Genomic DNA, 22,954 nt, shown 5'->3' on the forward strand with positions numbered 1-22,954 from the left:
CCCACAGGGCCCGGAGCCGACTTCCTTCGATTGCGCGCGCGCGGGTCTCGGGGTAGTGCGCCTGCCCGGGGTCACGTGAGCGGTTTAGTCCGCACTCTCCTGGGGGCAGCCATTTTCTTAAAGGCTGTTAAGCTAACGACCCTTTCAAAGTACTCAGATACGAAGTCTAGGATGCTTTCAGGTCTAGTTGTCCACTCGGGGTGAGGCGGCGAGAAGAGGCCTCTGTCACTCAAACCTAGAGGTGTCTAATTCAAGCGTCCTCTATTCCTAGGTCCTCCAATTTATTTCCTTAGTCCTTAGAAAAACCATTGTTGAAGCAAGTGCAGAAAATGGGGCCTTCGCCTTTGAAACATGTGTTCCAAGCAGCGGGGCCTAGAACGCAAGCCGCAGGGGATCAAATACGTCGTCCGCGTGAATGGAGTCCTCGTTCTTTAAGGGTGTGTGTCTAGGGGCGGAGTCCAGAGCGGAAGTTGTAAGTCAGGGCCGAAGACAGGCTGATGAAGGGCGGAAGGGGAGTATCCAGTGCCGCAATCATGGCGGAAGAAGGGGAAGATGTTAGAGACTACAATTTGACTGAGGAGCAGAAGGCGATCAAGGCCAAGTATCCTCCAGTCAATCGGAAGTACGAGTGTGAGTAGGTGGCTCGCTTCTCTCATCCCCTCTCCTTGCCCGGGGCTTCCGGCCTCACCTTCTGCTCTGCCCCATAAGGTGCTTCAAGGCACGATCCCATTTCGCCCTGGATTGTAGTCTCTTGTACTTGTCCGGGGGATGCTGATGGAAGAAGCCACCTGGTCTAAGAGTCGGGAAGCTTGGGCTCCCACATTTACAGTCTCTTGAGCTTTTTCCCACATATGCTTAATCACATTTATTTTGTGGGAATTTTGCTAGTGTGTTAATTCTAAAGATAGCCATATTTCCAAGTGTTTGCGGGGTTGTCGCCGCCAGGGATCTCCAAGAGTGGGCTAGTTAAGAGTGTGGGTAGGTTAGAGGACTCGGAGAGCTAAGTGGGGAACTTCTAACCTGGTGTTTTGCCTGGATCGTGTTGTTGGGAAAAAACCATAACCTAGTTTTGCCATTTATTAGCTTAGTAACTGGGCAAATCATATAATCTGTCTTTGCATCCCAGTTCCTTTATCTGAGCAATAAATGAGATAATAATTATGAAAGTATAGCGCAGAGTCTGAAGTTCAATATAAACGGTAGACGACTATCCCTAAAGGTTGCTGTGGTTTGGGAAGCAGAAATCGGACTCTTATTTCCCCGCTTAAAATCTTTCATTAATCTCCCGTTATCCTCTGTACAGAGTTCAACTATTTACCATAGCATCCTAGGCTCCGTACTTTGTGGACCCTGCATATCTCCCTAGCTCTCCTTTCTCTCACTTAAAACAATTTTTTAAAATTACTTTTAAGGGTCATATGTATGATTCAAAGTTCAAAAGGTACAACAGGTATGCAGTGAAAAGTCAGTCTTTCAGCTCTGATTCCCCAGCCATCTAGTGTTCCTCTCTAGATCAACCATCCTTACCATTTTCTTATGTGTACATGCACACATGCTATTTCTGTTCTTTTGCTCTTAGAAACAATGCAGCAGGGAATATACTGGTACAGCCATTGTTTTGCACATGTGCAAGCATATCTGTAGAATAAATTTCCAAAAGTTACATTGCTTTGTCAAAGCATTCATGCTTTTTTAACTTCAACAATTATTGCCAAATTGCTCTCGGTTGAGATGCCAATTTATACTCTCCTTAGCATTGTATTGTGCCTCTTTCCTCACACTTGTACTAATTTACTGTTGCCATACTTTTTGGTCTTTTCCAGTTTGTTGTGTCTTGTCATACTAATTACATTTTTGTTATTATAAATGGAATTGAATTTTCTTTTTCTGGAAAAGGTTCACCCTAAGTTAGCATCTGTTGCCAATGTCCCTCTTTTTTTTTTTTCTTCCCTAAGCCTCAGTACATAGTTGTATATTCTAGTTGTTAGTTCTATGTGAGCCACTGCCACAGTGTGGCTACTGACAGACAGGTGGTGGGGTTCTGCCACTGGGGACTGAACCCTGGCCACCAAAGTGGAGAGCCCCTAACTGTAACCACTGGGCCTTTAGGGCTGGCTTGGGTTGAACATATTAGTACGTCTGGAGCTGTTTGTATTTCCCTTCTGGGTTGTGTATATTCATATTCTTTACCCGTTTTTCTGTTGGGTTGTTGGTCTTTTTTACTATGCAGAAATTTGTTTTTATGTAGTTAAATTTATTAACCCTTTTTATGACTTCTGGGATATTATACTTAGGAAAGCCTTGCCCACTCTCAGATTGTAAAGTAATTCTCCTGTGTTTTCTTCTGGGACATTTGAAAATAAAACTTGTATTGAAGTACAATATGAGTATAGAAGAATGCACAAGGGCCAGTCAGGTGGCACAGTGGTTAAGTTCGTGCATTCTGCTTCAGCGGCCTGGAGTTTGCAGGTTAGGATCCCAGGCGTGGACCTACATATTGCTCATCAAGCCATGCTGTGGCGGCATCCCACATACAAAATAGAGGAAGGTTGGCACAGATGTTAGCTCAGTGACAATCTTCCTCAAACAAAAAGAGGAAGATTGGCAACAGATGTTCGCTCAGGGCCAACCTTCCACACCAAAAAAAAAAGAAGAGCGGTGCACATATCCCAAGTGAATTTACACAAACTGAATACATTTTTATAACTAGAAACTAGATCGATAAACAGAATATTACAGCGTCCCAGAAGCCCCTCTCATGCTCCTTTCCAATCACCATCACTCTCCCTGCTTCTCCTGTTAGCCTGACTTCTAACGTCATAGATTTGCTTTGTCTGTTTTTGTACATTATATAAATGGAATCATACAATATGTATTCCTTTTGTGTTTGGCTTTTTTCCCCTCATATTTGTGAGAAGCATATTTTTGCTGATATAGATTTTTCTTGTTTCTAGTATTTATGGTTTTTTTTTTAACATTTAAATCTTGAATATGTCAAGATTAGGGTAAGGTGGAAATTAAGTATCCAATTTAATTATTTTCCAGATGACTTACCAGATATTCTAACATCGTTTATTTAGCAGTCTGTCTTTTTCCCCTGTAATTGGAATTCAAGGGGCCGACTTGGTGGTGCAGCAGTTAAGTGCGCACGTTCCGCTTCGGCGGCCCGGGGTTTACTGGTTTGGATCCCAGGAGGGGACATGGCACCGCTTGTCAAACCATGCTGTGGCAGGCGTCCCACATATAAAGTAGAGGAAGATAGGCACGGATGTTAGCTCAGGGCCAGCCTTCCTCAGCAAAAAGAGGAGGATTGGCAGCAGATGTTAGCTCAGGGCTAATCTTCCTCAAAAAAAAAAAAAAGAGAAATGTGACATGTTTATCATATATATAATATCCCTGTCTATATTTAGGTCTATAGCTGGACTTACTATTCTGTTCCTCTTTTTATGTGCGAGTGCCACAGTTTTAATTATTAGGGGATAATTCTATCTTTTCATATCTTGTAGCACAATCTCCCCCTTAGTACTTGCCCATTCCCTGCCATTCTTGCTTTGTTTTTTTCTGTGTGTAGTTAAAAATCAGCTTCTCAGATCCATAAAAATTACTACTGGTATTTTTTTAACTTTTCATTTTAAAAGTTCCAAATGTATACGAAACTAGGGAGATAGGATGATGATTTCTGTGTACAGATCTCCCAGCTTCAGCATTTATCAGCTATCAGCGTATCTTTTTTCATCTTTACCACTAGCCAGATTCCCCTGTGGGGGAGAAAAAAGAAATCTTTTTCCTGTGCTCATCTGAGATGCATTGGCTGGGGCACTACAAATTACACTGACGAAAGGCAGATTAATGAGAGAATAACACGCAAGTTCATTAACAAGTGCACATACGCATAGGAGTACTCAGTGATGAGTAACTCAAAGGGCTGTTTAGAACTTGAGCTTATATAGCATCTTAACAGAAACAATTCTGTAGAGAAGTGACAAGACAAAGGAAAAGCACTTTGCACTTTTTTTTAAAAATTTTATTTTTCCTTTTTCTCTCAAAGCCCTCCGGTACATAGTTGTGTATTTTTAGTTGTTGGTCCTTCTAGTTGTGGCATGTGGGATGCCACCTTAGCATGGCTTGATGAGCAGTGCCATGTCCACTCCCAGGATCCGAACCGGCGAACCCCTGGGCCGCTGAAGCAGAGCGCGCAAACTTAACCACTTAGCCACTGGGCCAGCCCCGCACTTTGCACGTCTGGGGCAGCAAATTGTGGGACGGTAAATATATGGGGGAACTAATAGAAGATAAGGGCTGTCATTAAGTTTATTATGTAGATTCCTCAGGTGCTGACTCTGGGCAGATGAGTCTAGAGTTTTCTTCAGTGATTAGTTTTTGTCCTTGTTGATAGAGAGGTGAAGGGGAACACCTTTACAAATTTATGTCCTACTTTTAGGCAAATAGTGGGAGGGCAGAGAATTTTTCTTTGTTGTTTTTCATTTTTTGGGTTTTTGTTTTTTTCTTAATCTTCTCCCCAATGCCCCCAGTACATAGTTGTATATTGTAGTTGTGAGTGCCTCTGGTTGTGCTATGTGGGATGCCGCCTCAGTATGGCCTGATGAGCAGTGCCATGTCTGTGCCCAGGACCCGAACCAGCAAAACCCTGGGCCGCCAAAGCAAAGTGCTTGAACTTAACCACTTGGCCACAGGGCCGGCCCCCGAGAATTTTCCTTGTATCTGCTTCTCTCAGTTGTCTTGAGCTCAAAATAATCTTTATGGTAAAGTGGCATTATTTTGGGGTAGTACATTCTCCTACTTTTCACCTTCTTTCCTGTTACTTTAAAGAAAACCACAGACAAAAAGTAGCTGTTAGTATTTTTTCAATCATATTGATGCAGGCTAGGTGAGCCAAGGAGTCCAAAGAAAGATTTCTTGGACTCTCAAGGTCTGACAGTAGTGCTCTTTTGTTCAGAGAATAGCATGGGGACAGGACCCATGGGCAGTGAAGAGCAGCAATGGGTTGAAGGTCGGGCTAAATTTATAAGGCATAGGTATGTGAATTATTTCTTTACAAGACAAAGGAAAGATCGAGTAAAAAAGTCATTAAAACTGTACCAGTGTAGGTGGGGTCTGGTTATCGCGTGGTTGTATAACTTGGATACAAGTCAGGCTGAATCAGGTCAGGACATCCTATACTTCCCGGAGGATGATATAGATCGATGAGTAGGCCAGGATGCCTTGAGCTTCTCTCCCTGGGGCAGCCTTGATCTTTGTCAATGTTAATTCTAAACAGGGAGGATTAAAGCTTTGCTATTTATGTGAGTCTTTTTCTCCAGGAATGAGATATACCTTTCCATTTTTCAAATCTTATTTTATGTAACTTGAGAAGGTTATTTCTAGGTATTTCATCTTTTTTGTTTCTGATGTTAATGATCTCTTCCATGATAGTATCTCTATGGTTATTGATTATATTGGTGAAAGCTGTTGAATTTTATAATTAACTTTTTTACACTGCCTCTTTATGAATTCTATTGTAGTTAGTATAATTTTCACTTGATCCTCTTGGTCAGTCATCTCCAAGCTTTTTTCATTGCACACTCTGAGTTTTGTATGTTCTTCTGTATTATCATAATATATGCATTATAAACCTGTCTTTGCTTTCCTCTGACACCACTTCTGACACCAAATGTGTGGTTTTTCCAAACCAAGCAATTCTCCAGTTCTCTGACACCACCTGGGTGTCCAGCAATTCAATTCTGCCACCCTGAGTTAGCGCAGACCCCACAGGTTAAGGGCTCAGTCCCACAAGACTGCTCCCACTTGAGATGCCAGCCCCAAATGGAATGCCCAGGCTACCCACACTTCTGCATAGCCAACTGCAAATTCTGGTGTTCTCATGACCCCCTTCCTGAGGCTCAGGTTCAATCATTTGCCAGAACAACTCACAGAACTCAGGTGAACACCTTACTTATGCTTACCAGTTAGTTTATCATAAGGCATACAACTCAGGAACAGCCAAATGGAGGAGATGCACAGGGCAAGATATGGGGAGAGATGCATAGGGCAAGCTTGGAGAGTCCATGCCCTCTCTGGGCTTTTCATCCTCCCAGCACCTTGCTGAGATCACCAATCTAGATGTTCTCCTATTCTCTGTGTTGAAGAGTTTTTGTAACCCAATCTCCTGCTCCACCCTCCATCTGCCTGACACCCCACACTCATCCGTGGTGGGGGGTGGGGCTGAAGGGTCCCACCCTTTAGTCTGTGTTTCATCTTCTCTTCCTGGTGACTGCCTCATTCTAAGGCTATCTGGGGGCCCCATCCTGAGTCACCTCATTAGCATAGACTCAGGTTGGCAGAGGGGGAGATCATTGTAAATAATGAAAGACACTCCTATCACTCAGGAAATTCCAAGGGTTTTAGGACCTCTGTGCCAGGAACCAGGGACAAAGATAAAATATGTATTTTTATTATATTTCAAAGACATTCAGTAAAAAACAGCAATAAAGAATGAGAGAGGGGCCAGCCCAGTGGCGCAGTGGTTAAGTGTGCACGCTCCACTTCAGTGGCCCAGGGTTTGCTGGTTCAAATTGCTGGGATGGACCTATGCACTGCTTGTCAAGCCATGCTGTGGCAGGTGTCCCGCATATAAAATAAAGGAAGATGGGCACAGATGTTAGCTCAGAGCCAATCTTCCTCACGAAAAAAGAAGAAAAAAGGAAAAGTCATTTTTACTTAAAAATGCCCTTGATGAGTTGGTAGAAACTATTAATTTTGTTAAATCTTGACCATTGAGTACATACCTTTTTGATATTCTGTGTAACAAAATGGGAAGTATGCGTAAGTGTTTCTGCTATGTGTCAAAGTATTGATGATTACCTTGAGGAAAAGAATTTCTGTAACTGTTTGAGTTGTGAGCTGCTTTTTTTCACTAAATACTGCTTTTTTCCCAAAATACTGACTGGAAGACATACTATTATTATTCAGACTTGGGTGTTTGGCATACATTTTCTTGAAAATAAAGTGATCTGTCACATTAGTGAAAATAATACAATATTTGTTGGCAATGATAAAATTCAAGCTTTCTGGGGCAGGCCCCGTGGCCAAGTGGTTAAGTTCGCGTGCCCTGCTTCCGGGGCCCAGGGTTTCACCTGGTTGGATCCTGGGCCTGGACATGGCACCACTCATCAAGCCATGCTGAGGTGGCATCCCACATGCGACAGCTAGAAGGACCCACAACTAAAAATATACAACTGTGTATGGCGGGGGTACTTTGGGGAGAAAAAGGAAAAATAAAATCTTTAAGAAAAAAAAATTCAAGCTTTCAGGTGAAATTAGAATTTTGGGAAACTTCTATCTTCCACCATGACCTTGACAGTTTCCCAGTACCTAAATAAAGACTTTTCTGATGAGATATTGGTGGTGATATTAGCAAATTCTATATAATTAAATTTATCAACAGTATCATATAACTCACTGAGCTAATGTTTTCCAAAAAACCAATGCTTGATGTTATCCAATCAGGCATGAATAAGATCCGTTCTAAGCACAAGATAGAACAATGGGTTTTAATGGTACAGAGTATGAAAAGTTCATTGTTACAGTTCCAGATTCCACATTGCGATTAACCTTTAAAAAACTACATTTCCAGATTTGGTGTACTATCAAGGAAGACTGTGTAATTTTTTGAAAAGCTATTAAAATACTCCTCCTTTTCCTTGGTTGGATTTGATTTATGTACTTCAACTAAATCAACATATGGCAACACATTGAAAGTCAGACACTAAAAATATTTGGAAAAATGCGAGACAGTGCCACTCTCTAAGTTTTTTGGAAAATAGTTATTTTTCATAAAAATGTACAATTTATGTTAAAGTGGGTTTATTTTTTTAAATGAATTAATACATATTTAAAAATTTTTTCAGTTAGAATTTCTAGCATCATTAATATTGCCAGATCCAACCCATATAAACAAAAGCTCTAGGGTCCTCAGTAATTTTTAAGAGAGTAAAGTGTTCCTAAAACCAAGAAATTTGAAAACCACTGCCCTGTAGCAATCTGTCATTGTCTTTTTAAACTGTTTTTAAACTTGAGGTATAATTTGCGTATAGAAAAGTACTCAGATCTTAAATGTAAAGTCCACTGAGTGTTGATAACATCTGCGTAACCAACACTCCAGTCTAGCTTCAGAACATTTCCATCACCCTAGAAAGTTCCCTTTTGCTCCTTTCCAATTAGTCTCCTACTCCCTTACCTTAAGGCAAACACTGTTCCGATTTCTATCGCCATAGCTTAATTTTGCCTGTTTTAGAGTTTCCTGTCAGTGGAATCCTGGTGGTCTAGTGGTTAAGATTCAGTGCTCTCACCGTCTTGGCCCAGGTTCATTTCCCAGTCAAGGGACCACACCACCCGTCTGTCGGTTGTCCTACTGTGGTGGCTGCACGTTGCTGTGATGCTGAAAGCTATGCCACTGATATTTCAAATACGAGCAGGGTCAGCCATGGTGGACAGGTTTCAGCAGAGCTTCCAGACTCAGACAGATGAGGAAGAAGGACCTGGCAACTCACGTCAGAAAAAATTGGCCATGAAAACCCTATGAATAGCAGCAGAGCATTGTCTCATATAGCTCTGGGAGGTGAGAGGATGGTACAAAAAGACTGGACAGGATTCTGTTCTGCTGGACACAGGGTCACCAGGAGTTGGAATCGACACGACTGCGCCAACAACAACATAAGTGGGATCACATAGTATAGATTCTTTTATGTCTGGCTTCTTTCAATATCAAAGATAAACATAGCCAGACGTTAAAGTGGTGAATGGATTTTGTTCAGTAATTACTGACAGTAGACGAAAGAGCTCAGCTCCATTCTGATTTGTGCCGAGGTGATTGGGCCTTTTAAAAGGGAGAATGAGGGAAAGAGGAGAGCACGGGGCTCAGCAGAGTCAGTGAAATGAAAAATTACAAAAGGTTGGTCAGTGTAAATTCGATTAGGCCAGCTATGTTTGCTAGCTGGCAGTTAGGGGGTTAGGATTCTACCCTCCCAGAGAGACTGGGAGTCCTTCCTGATGATTACATTTCAAAGGAATGGCTCTCGAGTCCTTGAGAAAGACACTTGTGAGTTGTAAGAGATAAATATTCTCAACTGTAAGCCTTTTCAGTAAATGCTCTAAGGGAGGTCAAGGGCCTATTGTCAGGTGGTGGCTAGAACAAACACCAGCTTCTCCTGGCAGGCAGCGTGGAGCTTTCTGAGGCAGACGTTGTAATGGGGAGCTGGGCTGATCTAGGAACACAGCCCTATTCTGCTGGAAGCCATGCTAGAGTTTGGTCAAGTCTCTTAGTGCAGGGGCGTGGATGGAATTGTCACGTGCCAGCGTTCTGCAGTTTTCACTTAACACTTTTGAGATTCATGTTAATGCATGTATCAGAAGTTCCTGCTTTCTTATTGCTGAGTACTATTGCATTGTATAATTATTCCTCAGTTTGCTTAGCTGTTCTTTTATTGATGAACACTGAGTTTTTAATTTTGGGGAATAAAATTGCTGTGAGCATTCTTGTATGTCCTTTTGTGGACACATACTTTGATTTCTCTAGGGTTAATACCTGTCATTTTCTTTTAAATTACTTGTCGTCTCTGCTGGTCATTGAGCCCCTTTGTGCTTAAAATGTATTAAGTCCTCAGTAATATTTTTGAATGAATTAGAGAAGAATTTGAACCTTGAGTGCCACCCAAACTCTGTTATGGTGCAAAGTGTACTAAATTGGGAGTCAGAAAATCTAAATTCTTGTCACAACTCTGCCTCTAATCCACAGTGTAGTCCTGAACAAGTCACACGGTCTCTCTGGATTTCAGCTTGCTTTCTTTTTTTTTTTAAGATTTTTTATTTTTTCCTTTTTCTCCCCAAAGCCCCCCAGTACTTAGTTGTATATTCTTCGTTGTGGGTCCTTCTAGTTGTGGCATGTGGGACGCTGCCTCAGCGTGGTTTGATGAGCAGTGCCATGTCCGCGCCCAGGATTCGAACCAACAAAACACTGGGCTGCCTGCAGCGGAGCGCGCGAACTTAACCACTTGGCCACGGGGCCAGCCCCTCAGCTTTCTTTTTATAAGTGCGGGAATTATGTTAAATGATCTCCAAGACTTCTAACCTGAATAGTCCATGGTCCTGAGTGGGAAGATTGATGGAAATCATGACAGGAGTGAAGAACAGACTCAGAAATGTTGAGATAACACATCCAATGGGAGCTTGCTGTAGTAGCAGTTGAGAATTTCTGGTATTCCTGTGAGAACATCAGGAAAAAGCTCGTAATACGTATGGTAGAGGTTATGTTCTAAAACTGTTTTATCAGCCAAGGACGTCATCAAGAAGTACTTCAAATGCAAGAAATCAACAAATAAAAAACTTGGCTGTTAAAAAACACACACACACAAAAACTCCTATTTTATCTAGGATTTGGCTAGCTGTTCATGAAAAGGGTAAGACAGAGAAATCTGGAATTTTATATCTCTGATGATGTCGTTCCTAGAATTTTGATCCTTCACACAATAGATATTTAGAAGAGATGCTGTTGTTTTATTGAGGAAAAGTAACTAATGTCAGGAAATGGCATTTGTTTATTGAGAAATTAAAACATATTAGACATTTTTTAGATCACGCAGAGGCCGTGGTCCTGCTGCCTTCCAGAAATTGTCTTTCATTTATATAAATCTTGGGTGCCGGCCCCATGGCTGAGTGGTTAAGTTCGCGCACTCCGCTGCGGTGGCCCAGGGTTTTGCTGGTTTGGATCCTGGGCACAGACATGGCACCACTCATCAGCCCATGCTGAGGCGGCATCCCACATGCCACAACTAGAAGGACCCACAACTAAAATATACGACTATGTACTGGGGGGATTTGGGGAGAAAAAAGCAGAAAGGAAAAAAAAAAGAAGATTGGCAATAGTTGTTAGCTCAGGTGCCAATCTTTAAAAAAATAAAAAATAAATCTGGGCTTTTTAAAAAATAACCCTTAACAAAGCAATTAACTTTGTTGTGTAAATGAATAGCAAAAGGTATGGTCTGCTCCACATTTTCTTGCTCTTCAAGGATGATGTTCTTTTTTTTTTTTTAATTAAACACATTTCTTTTTTTTCTGAGGAAGATTAGCCCTGAGCTAACATCCGTGCCCATCTTCCTCTACCTTATATGTTGGATGCCTGCCTCATTTGACTTGACAAGTGGTGCGTGGGTCCACACCCGGGATCCAAACCGGTGAACCCCAGGCTGCCAAAGTGGAACATTCAGACTTAACCACTGTGCCACGGGGCCAGCCCAAGGATGACATTGTTAATAATGAACTAGAATTATTTTCTTGGGATTTACAAGTCAAATCTAGTGACTTATAAGTGTTTTTCCCTCTCTCCCTCAGATTTGGATCATACTGCGGATGTCCAGTGAGTATAGCTGGAGTTTATGCCTTTGAAACCATGTGCTTAAATAGGAAAGCTGATGTTTTGGTCTTGATGTCCCTGGTTTTCATTTTTCTCCTCCTGTTTTGGGTCCTTAGAACACGAAAATGAAGTTTAAAAGTGCCCGGTTTCAGTGCCGTTCCATTGATTGAGGCCTTTGGTTTTGTGTTGATCATGTTGATTTTATTTGTGCTGTCAGGTGTTCTCTCTTGCAGTGGATTGTATTCCACAGGGCATGAATGCATCTCTTTAGGTTACACGCGTGGGGAGATACTCTGGAGGAAGCATTTGAGCAATGTGCAATGGCCATGTTCGGTTACATGACAGACACCGGGACTGTGGAGCCCCTCCAAACAGTAGAAGTAGAAACCCAAGGTAACCAGTTCATTCACAAGGAAGAAATTGCTACACAAAGGTGCAGCATTCTACATAATTTCAGTATATTTTCGCACTAAGAACAACAAAATTGATTATGAGCCTGTTCTTCCCTCCACTAGTCTAAGAAATTCATTGCACTTTTAAATTCAAACAAGTTTTTAGAGACAAGAATTATCAAACATCGTACTATTATGGTTCTTTTTGATCCTATGTAGGAGATGACTTAGAATCTCTTCTGTTTCACTTTTTGGATGAGTGGCTTTATAAGTTTAGTGCTGATGAATTCTTCATACCCAGGGTAAGCAAGGGTTTTGTTTTGTTTTTTACTGAGCAAATGGGTTCTTAGTGCATATTTTAAAATAGCACAAGTGATTTCAAATAGAACATGCAAGACCAGCCGTACAGACATGTAAGACGACATTGATTTGCAGAAATGGTAATCCATAGGCACTTCTTGGTTAAGCTGAGGTTGCCTATGTATATGTATTTTGCATTTAGATGTCTTATTAACTTGTCACTAATCAGGATTGTGTCATAGGAATGCACCTACTGTCTTCATCTACCCTTTTTGTGTCTCCCAAGTTTGAGCTATATTTATGTCCATCCATATGTTCCTTTTGTCTCATTTGAAATTTAGCAGCTCTGCCATGTTGGCCTAAGTTAAAAAATTGCTGCTTTTAGTTTTTCTTGACGTGGAAAAGGAAAAGCCAAATGGAGATTGCTTGTTGCCATCAACGTCTAAAAGGGAACACCTCTCCAACATCCTTGTTATCTAACACACGCAGCCCTCCCTGCTTCCATACCCCTCCGTTCTCTCCCTTACCAGCTCCACTACGTCTGCTCTTCCAGCTGGGTCATTCATCCTACAAAGTTCAAGTGCCTCCAGTATTATATGAATATAGACTGAGAGTGAGTGAAATCCCACATCATCCTACTCTATCTATCTTACAGAGAAATTCTTTTGACTCATGTTTTTAGATTGTACATTTTTCAAGAATGCCTTCCTTGACTATATAAGAAAAAAATTTCTTACCTTGAAATATATTTAGTTCATTGTCCTATTTTAGTTAACATTTTAATTTTCTTTGCTTCAGAGAAGTTGTATTATTTTGTAGGAAAGATGGTAACCTAGGCAGGTTTTAATAGATGGTCTGTTATGAACATTTTTTAAAATTTAAAAAAATGTTTTTCCTCTTAGGAAGTGAAAGTGCTTAATATTGATCAAAGAAATTTCAAATTACGGTCCATTGGGTAAGTTTTGAAAATCTTTCTCTTTCCTTTTTTCTTTTTGGTGAGGAAGATTGACCCTGAGCTAACATCTGTGTCAATCTTCTATTTTGTTTGTGGGATGCTGCCACAGCATGGCTTGATGAGTGGTGTGTAGCTCCACACATGGGATCCAAACCCACAAACCCCAGGCCACCAAAGCAGAGCGTGCACCCAGTGAGTTTGCCACCAGGCTGGCCCCTGAAAATCTTTTAAGTAGCAAGTCATGAAAGATGTTAAAGTTATATTCTTCACTGAAGAAAATTCTGTCCTCCCAGGAGGACAGAAATGTTAAGTCAGAGGACCAACTGCATCCCATGGGGCTTTGCAGGTTAAGCTTCATGAGGCACCTAGGAGCAAGGGCTCACCTCAGCTTTGGAAGACCAGAAACTTCTCAGAACAAAGTTGATGTGGGTTCTTAAACCTGATTCCCTATTTGGTGATTTTTAGCACAAAAAATATGTAATTGCTAGATGGCACAGATATTTGCATAAAACCCAGCTTGGCGCTGGGGAACACTGATGCCTGCTTTCTCATGCATCCTCACCCTGGACTCCTTTCAAACCAGTCCCTCCTCTCCACGGACTATACTTTGCCCTCCAAACATTTGATTGGCTCACTTCGATTGGACTTGGTGTTCCCCAAGCTTCTTCAGTCACTTAGTGATATCTTTTAGGTTATTTCTATATAAAGCTATTTATATAGCTTGAATTTTATTCGTTTTTATTTGTTTCTTTTTATAAAGTGAGGTCTTTCATCATCTCCCCCTCCTTTTTTTTTTTTTAATGGGTAAGGAAACAGGCTTATCCAAGGGTACTTAGCTAATAAATGGTCAAAGAGAATTTTTAAACTTTGCTCTCTACTCCTGCTACTGCTTCTGCTACTGCTGTGATCTTCAGCCACATTAGTGTTGACGGGAGAGAGGATGCTCATCCCAGGTCCTAGGAAGGTACCTTTCTAGGGCCTTCTCTATACAGACCATGGACATTTTTTTAAAAGTTATAAAATATAAGTCAAGTTCAGACCGTAAGTCTATAGCCCTGAGTACACTGAACATTTGAACATGCCACTCATTATGAAACAATATTTATTAAATAATGTTTATTGAGGCTCTACCATACGCACACTATACCAGGGCACTTTTTTTTTAGAGCAGCTATCAACCTTGTCACAATGGCTGTGGTGCATAAGTCCCTCAACAGCTTTATCTGCCGGCAGTCAAACTGAAATTTATAGCTTCCTTACCCTTCCCATCTCTTTTGGCTTTCTAGTATCTTAACCACGTTTATAAGGCTTATTTTAAAATATATGAAGAGAGAACAAATATGAAATCTTGGCAATCTTAATCATGTTTTAATTTTCCTTCTCAAGGTGGGGAGAAGAATTCTCATTGTCCAAACACCCTCAGGTAAGGTTTTAAGCCAGCCATTAAAAACATTTCATACTTTCTCACCGTAAAGTCAGTATACGCAGCAGTAAACTTCGGCGGGTTCTCCTAAATCGGGGTGAAGTGGTTTGTTTTTCTCAGACTTCTCTGCCCTGTCTGGACTTGTTCTGTTCAGACACTGATCTCACCACACATGTGATTTGGTGGGTGAGGAGTCAGCCCTGGGTTCTAGGGGCAGTTTTGTTAAGGATTGTTGTCGGGCTTAAAAGCCCCTTTGCCTTTTCCAGCTTTGACATCTTCCCCTGGAATCCATTGCTGGACTGGAGGTTCTCTGAAGTCCCTGCTACCTTCTCTGCTTCTCCAGATTCTGTATTTGCCAGCCTGTGTGGCTTCACTCTATACTAGTCAAATCTGTTGGAATAGGGGTAGGCAAATTTTTTCGGTCAAGGACAAGATAATGTTTTAAGCTTTGTGGGCAGAGAGTGATGGAAGAGCAACTACTCAGCTCTTCTATTATAGCACTAAAGTAGCCACGGACAATAAATAAATGAATGAATGTGATTGTGTTACAGTAAAACTGTATTTACGGACATCAAAATCTGAATTTTATCTCATTTTCAAATGTGAAATATTATTTTTTTTATTTTTCTTCAACCATTTAGAAATGTAAAAACCATTCCTGGTTTGTGGGGCTGTACAAAAATAGGTGGCAGGCCAGATTCGGCCTGTGATTGGTAGTTTGCTGGCCCCTGTGTTTAGGCCAAGGAGACTTAAATTAGTTGGAGGTGACTGGGAAATCCTGGTTGCTTCCAGTGGCTGCAGTGTCATTTCTTCAACCACAGTATAATGAAATGAAGCCTGGTGAGGGAGTCTCAGGGGAGAGAAGCTTAAAAAGAAGGGAAACCAGTAAGGGAGGGAGTGTGAATTGAAAACGAATCATTTTTATAATACAAATGACAGTGGAATTTTCTTTTGAACTTATTATGTTTGAGATGCCTATTAGACATCTAAATGGAGATGTCAGATAATAGGCATTTGCTTGTGGGATGACTGTGGTTCAGAGGATAGGTGTATCTGGAAATATGAATTTAGGAGTCACCACTGAATAGATGATATTTATAGCCATAGGGCTAGATGAGATCACCAAGGAGGGAGTGTAAAGAAGAGAGAGTAGTAGAAAGGACTGAGCCCTGGGGTACTAAGTTTGGAAGAGAAGAAGGGAAAAAGGAAAGAGGGGGGCTGGCTCCATGGCCTGGTGGTTAAGTTCGGCATGCTCTGCTTTGGCAGCCTGGGTTCGGATCCCAGGCGTGCACCTACACCACTCGTGGGTGGCCATGTTGTGGTGGCAACCCACATAGAAAACAGAAGAAGACTGGCACAGATGTTAGCTCAGGGCAAATCTTCCTCAGCAAAAAAAAAAAAAGGAAAAGAGGGAGGAGAGCCTAGTGAGAGGGGACAAAAGAAGAGGGGTGCCCTAGAAGCCAGATATGTAATGCTCTTGAGACTGCCCAGAGGTTGAGTGAGATAAGGGTTGGGACTTGAGCATGGATTTACTAATTGTGGAAAGATGTGTATAAATACTTGGGGTGGATTAGGGAGGGAGTGAGAGGTGGGAAAGTAAAAGCAGTATGTGGAGACAGTTCTTTTGAAGAGTTTGCAGAAAAGTGGAACATACGGCTAGAACGTTAGTAGCTAGAGGGGAATGTGGCCAGTCGGGGAGGAGTGTAGAAGTGTTTTGTCTTGTTTTAGCGAAGAGGTTTTGTAGCACCCTTGTGTGCTAAGTGGAAATAATCTAGAAATTGGGAAAAATTGATCATGCTGGAGAGGGAGAGAATAATTTCAGAGCAAAAGACTTTAAGTTGGTAAGGAGGGGTGTGGGATAGAGTGTTGAGGTGGCGAAGTCTGCCTTCTGCTATGAGCAGGCACAGGCCATTCACTGTGACAGGAGGAGAGGCTACTGTGAGGCCACGTACAGGCGGAGGGTAGGTGTGATGGGGAAGATGCGTCAGTTCTTACTGATGGCTCTTCTTTTCTCGAGGAAGCACGGCTGATCGAGAGTGAGGAGGAAGGAGGGGCGCTCGAGGTGAAGATGTGAAATAATTGCTCAGACAGTGAGAAAGCGAATTTAGTGGTAAATGTAGGGATTACTGGTCAGTGCTGAGTAGCCTTTTGAGATTTGTGGACATACATTTAAGGTGATACCAGCTAGCATGGTGCTCCTGTAGGCAGAAAGCTGAATTTGATTTAGGTTGTAGTTTTTTCAGGTGATTCTGACAGGGGGAACAAGTGAAGGTGGGCGCCATTCAATTGTCTGTGAAATCTTCAAATTTCTTTTGTGCTCCAGAGCCAGCAATGCCAGTCAGCTATTCTCTGATACCTTTTGTGGTGCACAGAATCATTGTAGACTCTTTTCTCGAACTGGTAGGAACTAAGAGCACATGTAATCGTGTGGTTCTAAACTGGGCCAGGGAACATCAGAAACACGTGAGGGAGAAGAGCCCCACGAGGTAGAGGGAGTATCGGCAGCTGAGGAAAGGAGGACAGGCCGAGTTCCTAGGGCGCAGGTTAGGCTGCAGGGAGGAAGTCTGGAGAAGGAGCCCCGAGCCGAACAGTAGGAAAGCTTCGTGTTCTTTGATTCAGCCCACTTGACAAGTGAAGGAGAGGTCGGACAGCTTCCATATCCAGGTGGAAACAAAGCCAGGATTAGAATTCCATCTCCTAACTCCAGTTCAGTGCTCTTTCTGCTGTGCTCTTGTTGCTGCTCGTTTTTGTTGGATCAGTGTCTAATACTGTACTAATTCGATAACCAATTGTTTTATGTGAGTTTTGAGTTTTTCAGAATAACATTAACATTTTGACTTTCTGCCAATTGTTGCTAGAGTTAATGATTCTGATTTCAATATCCTTTTTTTCCTATTTGTTTTTTCTCTGACCCCAACTTTAGGGAACTGAAGTCAAGGCAATTACATATTCAGCAATGCAGGTCTATAATGAAGAGAAGCCAGAAGTTTTTGTGATCATTGACATTTAAGATACCAAAAAAAAAGACTCCTATGAAGCACTGTTTTTTCTCTTCCTGTTGAGAAGATACCGTGATTTAAATTCTGCACTACAGTATCTGTTGAAATATGGAGATTTGCAGAGAACATTGTAACATTAAGTGCGACTTTCAGAAATGGCAAATCAGAGCACAGCCTTGATCTGTGTTACCCAAATATTCAAACTTTGAGGAATTCTTCAGGTGGCAAGTGTGGTTCCTCCTTTATTAATTTCCTGATGGAACAGCAGGTGCGTCCCTCTCTTCCAGTGGAATGCAGGCTCTCCAGCCTGGTCCCAAAAGGGAGCATTGATGTAAGCAGCAACCCAAGAGACTCAAGCCTCTGTGTTCTTACTGAATCCAGTTTGAAAAAAATAATAATTTGAGAAATCCTACACCCAGGAGTTTGCTTTTCTTCCAAATTGGTTAAGACATCTATTTTCTATATGTTCATTAAGAGAGGCTGTGTTTTAGATTGCCGTAGGACAGAGCCATTCTGTAGTCCAGTTGGTTTTCTTTTTTTTTTTTTTTGAGGAAGATTAGCCCTGAGCTAACATTTGCCGCCAATCCTCCTCTTTTTGCTGAGGAAGACTGGTCCTGAGCTAACATCTGTGCCCATCTACCTCTATTTTATATGTGGGACACCTGCCACAGCATGGCTTGATAAGCAGTGCATACGTCCACGCCTGGGATCCAAACCGGCAAACCCTAGGTCACTGAAGCGGACCGCACAAACTTAACCGCTGTGCCACCAGGCCAGGCCCTTACTTGGTTTTCATAGAAGAAATACTTGGTTGAACAATTGGAAGACTTCTCTAGGAAGAACCCCAAGTTTCTCTTTCTCTCACTTTTTATAAGCAGTGCATCTGTACTGACACCTTCCTATTTTCCCACAAGAAAAATCTGATGCCCTTACAAATGGGTCTTTCCTTCTAGCATGTAATTTTATAATAAAGCCAGTATATTTATACAGTTAGAGAAGAAAAGGAGAATTTAAAAAAAGGTTTTTTTAAATTACTTAAGCCCTGCATTTCTAAGAAGACAGGAGGCCAGGGAAACATCTTTAAAATGATCTGAACTTTTCAAAGGAGATAACTTTTAAAAAATGAAACTGCTTTCATTTGATTTGCAACATTATTCTATTCTCTCTTCCTTGATTGAGGTATTCTTTCTTGTGATACAAGAGTTTGCAAAGTTGCTGTTTATTCACAGGTACATGAGAAAAGATTGTCATTGGGTGGTGCCAAATATCTGATAGTCTGCTGAGCTTAACCTAAAAGGAAGAAATTGTCTGTGAGCTTTCTAGGTGTTCTTTCTGAGCACCGCATTCTTTTTCCCTGGGTATTTAACAAAGAAGGGTAAGGAAGACTAGGCCAGGAGCCTGTGGTTTCAACAGTAACTCTTCACATGAATACATAGCAGGATCACTGGGGTAGTGTGCTTCTTAGCCTGCTTTATTCTCAGGCATATTTTGTAAATTTGAATTGTTACCCTCCACGCAAAAAATGTCTAGAAGAACCTCTTTGCCTTTTGTTCAGGTGGGGCTGAGATGGGGCTCTGTTTTTTGTGGACCTCTTTGCACATCATGGGCTGCTTGGGGGGGTTGACTGTGAAATGAACAATGGGTTACCATGAGGGCACTGGAAGAGCTGAATCCAGAGTAAGAAGAGCTCTTGGGATGTATTAAGCCAAGTAAAGTACAAACTTGACTAGGGAAAAAAGCATAGCTGTATCTCTTGCCACCAGTGCTATATAATGGGGCTCCGTAAAAACAAGTCAGATGTAATTATGCAATACAAATTATATTTATTTTTTATTTATTTTTTTATTTTTTTAAGATTTTATTTTTTCCTTTTTCCCCCCAAAGCCCCCTGGTACATAGATGTATATTCTTCGTTGTGGGTCCTTCTAGTTGTGGCATGTGGGACGCTGCCTCTGCTTGGCTTGATGAGCAGTGCCATGTCCGCGCCCAGGATTCGAACCAACGAAACACTGGGCCGCCTGCAGCGGAGCGCACGAGCTTAACCACTCAGCCACGGGGCCAGCCCCCAAATTATATTTATTTCTATTAAAAAAGATGACTGACAAAGACTGTCCCATTTTCCCCGACACTTATTCTAAAAGTTCAAAAGCTAATATTTAGGAAAAATACTTAAATTCCAGAAATATATGGTTTCTTAGGACAAGAGCGTAGAGAATAGTGGATTTCTATTGTTTTTTCCCACTGCCGAATAAATATACAACTGTATGTGTTTTGAAAATTACCTGCAAGTATAGACTTTAAGGACAGTAGAGTCATGGATTCAATCTTGACCCTGTCATTCACTACCTCTATGACTTTGGGACATTTTCTTAACCTCTCTGAGGCTCAGTGTCCTCAACTCTGAAATGGAGGTAATGCCTACTCACAGACCAGGTGTCCCTGGCATTGCTAGGATAGTTAAGAATTTTATTTTGTAAATGAAGAGAAAGGGAGTCATTTTGGAATTACACTTGGAGCTGTGGAATTTAAATGCTACTGTGCTAACTTTTATTTCGAGGATTTTGGGGATGTAGTGGTTAATAGCACAAACTGGGGCCAGATCACTGGGGTTCAAGTCCTGGTTCTGCCACTGACTAACTGTCCATTTGGGGCATGTTGCTTAACCTCTCTGTGCCTTATATCCTCATTTTAACTCGTGATTGTAGTACTTGTAGGGTTGTTGAGAGGATTAAATAAGAGGTATACACTTAAAGCTCTTAGGACGGTGCCTGACACATGGTAAATGCTGTCAGTGAGGGCTGGTATTATTATTGGAACAAGCAGAAAAGCTAACAGCTCCCTTTTCCTCCTTAATTTTTGAAAAAGTGCACAGTGCTTGGTTAGGGGGTGTGGCCGGCCTAGAAATCACTGGTAGCCAGTGCCCTTCTGCTAGTCTCTGTTTTTTAAGAAGGGCAAACAAAGCTACCCTTTCTGCCTTTCCCTCTCTTCTTTCTCTTCTGTCTTCTTTTCCTTTCCTGCTTCTCTACTCCAAGTCTTTCCTGTGTTAATCTAGTTTTCTTTCTTCCATATCTGAGTTGAGCATCTGTTTTCAAAAGCTGTGCCTGTCCATTTATGACAAACCAATGCCCTTCTAGGGGGCTCCCTTCCATTTATGGTCTCTTGCTGATTCCCTTGCAGCTCACAGTATTAAACATTCAAGGGATGTGTCACAGCGAGAAGAAAGACAAATCATTGGGTGACTGTGTTTCTGCCTTCATCCTTGTTCCCATGGCCTCTCCAGAGTCTTCTCTCAGTACCAGTTCAGCCCACCCACTATCACCCACCAGGCAAGTTCACACAAAAACTCACCAGTAACTACCTTTGAATTTTTGCCCAGATTCTTTTTCTCTTTGTTTTTATAACAACTTTATTGAGATATAATTCACATACCATACAATTCAGCCATTCAACAATTTTTGCTGTATTTTCACAGTTGTGCAGCCATCGCCACAATCAATTTTAGAGCATTTGCACTCCAAAAAGAAACACACTACCTTTTAAGCAGTCACCCTCCCCCCAGCCCTCCCAGCCCTAGGCAACCTAATCTGCTTTCTGTTTTGTAGATCTGTCTATTCTGTTGCCCAGATTCTTACCTGCCAATCTTGTCCTTTTTCAATATATGTAACTGGAAACTCACCTCTTAGAAGTTATTTGGACTCATCCCACCTGCTCGATCCCTGCTTTCCTGGGTCCTCTCAGTTCCAATGACATACATAGACAACATCTTAAACTTACTGATGCATTGCTACGTAAAGTTCCTTAAGTCAGTTAATACATGTAGCCGCAACTCCCCTGTGAAGTTGTAAGCACTTTAAGGAGCGAGGGAACTGGCTTCTGGTTGCTTTATATACACCTCCTTTGAACCTTCTTTTAGTGGTCTGTTTCAGTGACGCCTAATCCAGGTCTTCCTGATTCCAGAGCCCCTGGTGACATGCTCCTTAGGGAGAGACCCTTATTGTCATGTTTTCATATCCAAATTCCACTTCCTTTATTTTCATCAGTGGCGCCCTGACCCGCCCACTCTCCAGACTGGAATTGCCTTGGACTCCTCTCACACTTCCGTTCCCTGCACTCAGCTATTTGCTGGTTTTCCTCAGTTATGTTGACCGACTTTCTTCTTCCTTCATTGTGTCTCCTAATTGGATGTTCTTTCCATTTGTCAAGGCATGGCTTGTAATTGCCCTTTTTTTTAAAAAAAAATATCAACATAGGTTATTTGCATGTTGAGATTAACAACCCTTTTTATCTATATTCATTTTTGTGTAAAAACAAAACTCTCCCTGCCCAAACGTACTTCTGGCACCTGGCACCTCCCTTCATCATTGGCCGTGTCTGTCTCCCCAGCTGGAATGTAAAGTTCCTCCAGGGCTTCATTTCATTGCTCTGCCTGCATGTGATAGGGGTTCCTCAAGTCATTATAAATGCCTCAGTTTGCAATATGTGGATATTTCTGTGTGTGTTACATAAAGATAGGAGCCAAGGCTTCCAGTTTTTCATGAAACTTCCAAACTCTGATCTTGGTTCTTTCTTTTTAATTTTTTTCTATTTTATTTTTTATTGAGGTTATGATAGTTTTACAACCTTGTGAAATTTCAGTTGTGTATTATTATTTGTCAGTCATACTGTAGGTGCACCACTTCACCCTTTGTGCCCCCCCCTTTCCCCTGGTAACCACTAATCTGTTCTCTTTGTCCAGTGTTTAACTTCCACGTGTAAGTGGAGTCATACAGAGATTGTCTTTCTCTATCTGTTGGCCCATTCTTTTCACCACTCTAAGCCAGTTTCTTCATCTGCCGTTATAGTACCTACTTTGCAGGGCTGTCAGGTTAAAACACTTGTTGCTCAGTGTTTCTCTTAAAGAGTTATGAGCCCCTGAAAAAGAGAGGGCAGGAAGAGAAGAAAGGAAGAGGGGGCCGCCCCTTGGCCGAGTGGTTGAGTTCGTGCGCTCTGCTTTGGTGGCCCAGGGTTCCACCGGTTTGGGTCCTGGGCACGGACATGGCACCGCTCATCAGGCCACAACTAGAAGGACCCATATCTAGGATATGCAGCTATGTACGGAGGGGATTGGGAGAGAAAAAGCAATTAAAAAAAAAGAAGAAGAAGGGAAGAAAGAAAAGGCAAGCACTCTGGGTAAACTTGAGACCGCCAGCGAGGTAGGTGCCCCTGGCGAAATGTGACCAGCAGTAGCTTCCCGAGCAGGAGTCGTTCTCCAACGCAGGGTCCAGGTTCCGCCCCGGGTGTCTTCCCGCCTCCTGCTGGCTTGGCTGCAGGGAGCGCCGAAGGCTCTCATTGGCCCCCAGGCCGCCTCTCGGAGCGGCGAGGCCCGGGGCGCTGTCCCGCTGTGTGTGGGAGGGGCAGCCGAAGGCGAATTCGGAGACGCCCCAGGCAGGGAAGCGCTTCGTGGCACGGACAACAGTGTTCTAACCGAGAGTCGGGATG

At 42.1% G+C, this 22,954-nt stretch overlaps 1 protein-coding gene across 3 annotated transcripts; it reads left to right on the forward strand.

The window, feature by feature from the left end:
• The first annotated feature begins 88 nt into the window (after positions 1–88).
• Positions 89–17,890, forward strand: ZBTB8OS (zinc finger and BTB domain containing 8 opposite strand). 3 transcript variants are annotated; one of them, XM_046660517.1, is made up of 8 exons: positions 90–630; positions 11,386–11,410; positions 11,679–11,800; positions 12,019–12,101; positions 12,653–12,712; positions 13,002–13,054; positions 14,441–14,477; positions 17,401–17,890. In XM_046660517.1, the coding sequence occupies exons 1-8, from the start codon at positions 498–500 to the stop codon at positions 17,485–17,487; spliced, it is 600 nt and encodes a 199-aa protein (XP_046516473.1). In that variant the 5' UTR covers positions 90–497; the 3' UTR covers positions 17,488–17,890. The 3 variants fall into 3 exon arrangements, with proteins under 3 accessions (XP_046516475.1, XP_046516473.1, XP_046516474.1); XM_046660519.1 differs by lacking the exon at positions 12,019–12,101 and having other exon boundaries at positions 89–630; positions 12,630–12,712; XM_046660518.1 differs by lacking the exon at positions 12,653–12,712 and having other exon boundaries at positions 109–630.
• The last annotated feature ends 5,064 nt before the right edge of the window (positions 17,891–22,954 follow it).

Source organism: Equus quagga, chromosome 5, assembly GCF_021613505.1.
Source record: "Equus quagga isolate Etosha38 chromosome 5, UCLA_HA_Equagga_1.0, whole genome shotgun sequence".
Taxonomy (NCBI): Eukaryota; Metazoa; Chordata; class Mammalia; order Perissodactyla; family Equidae; genus Equus; species Equus quagga.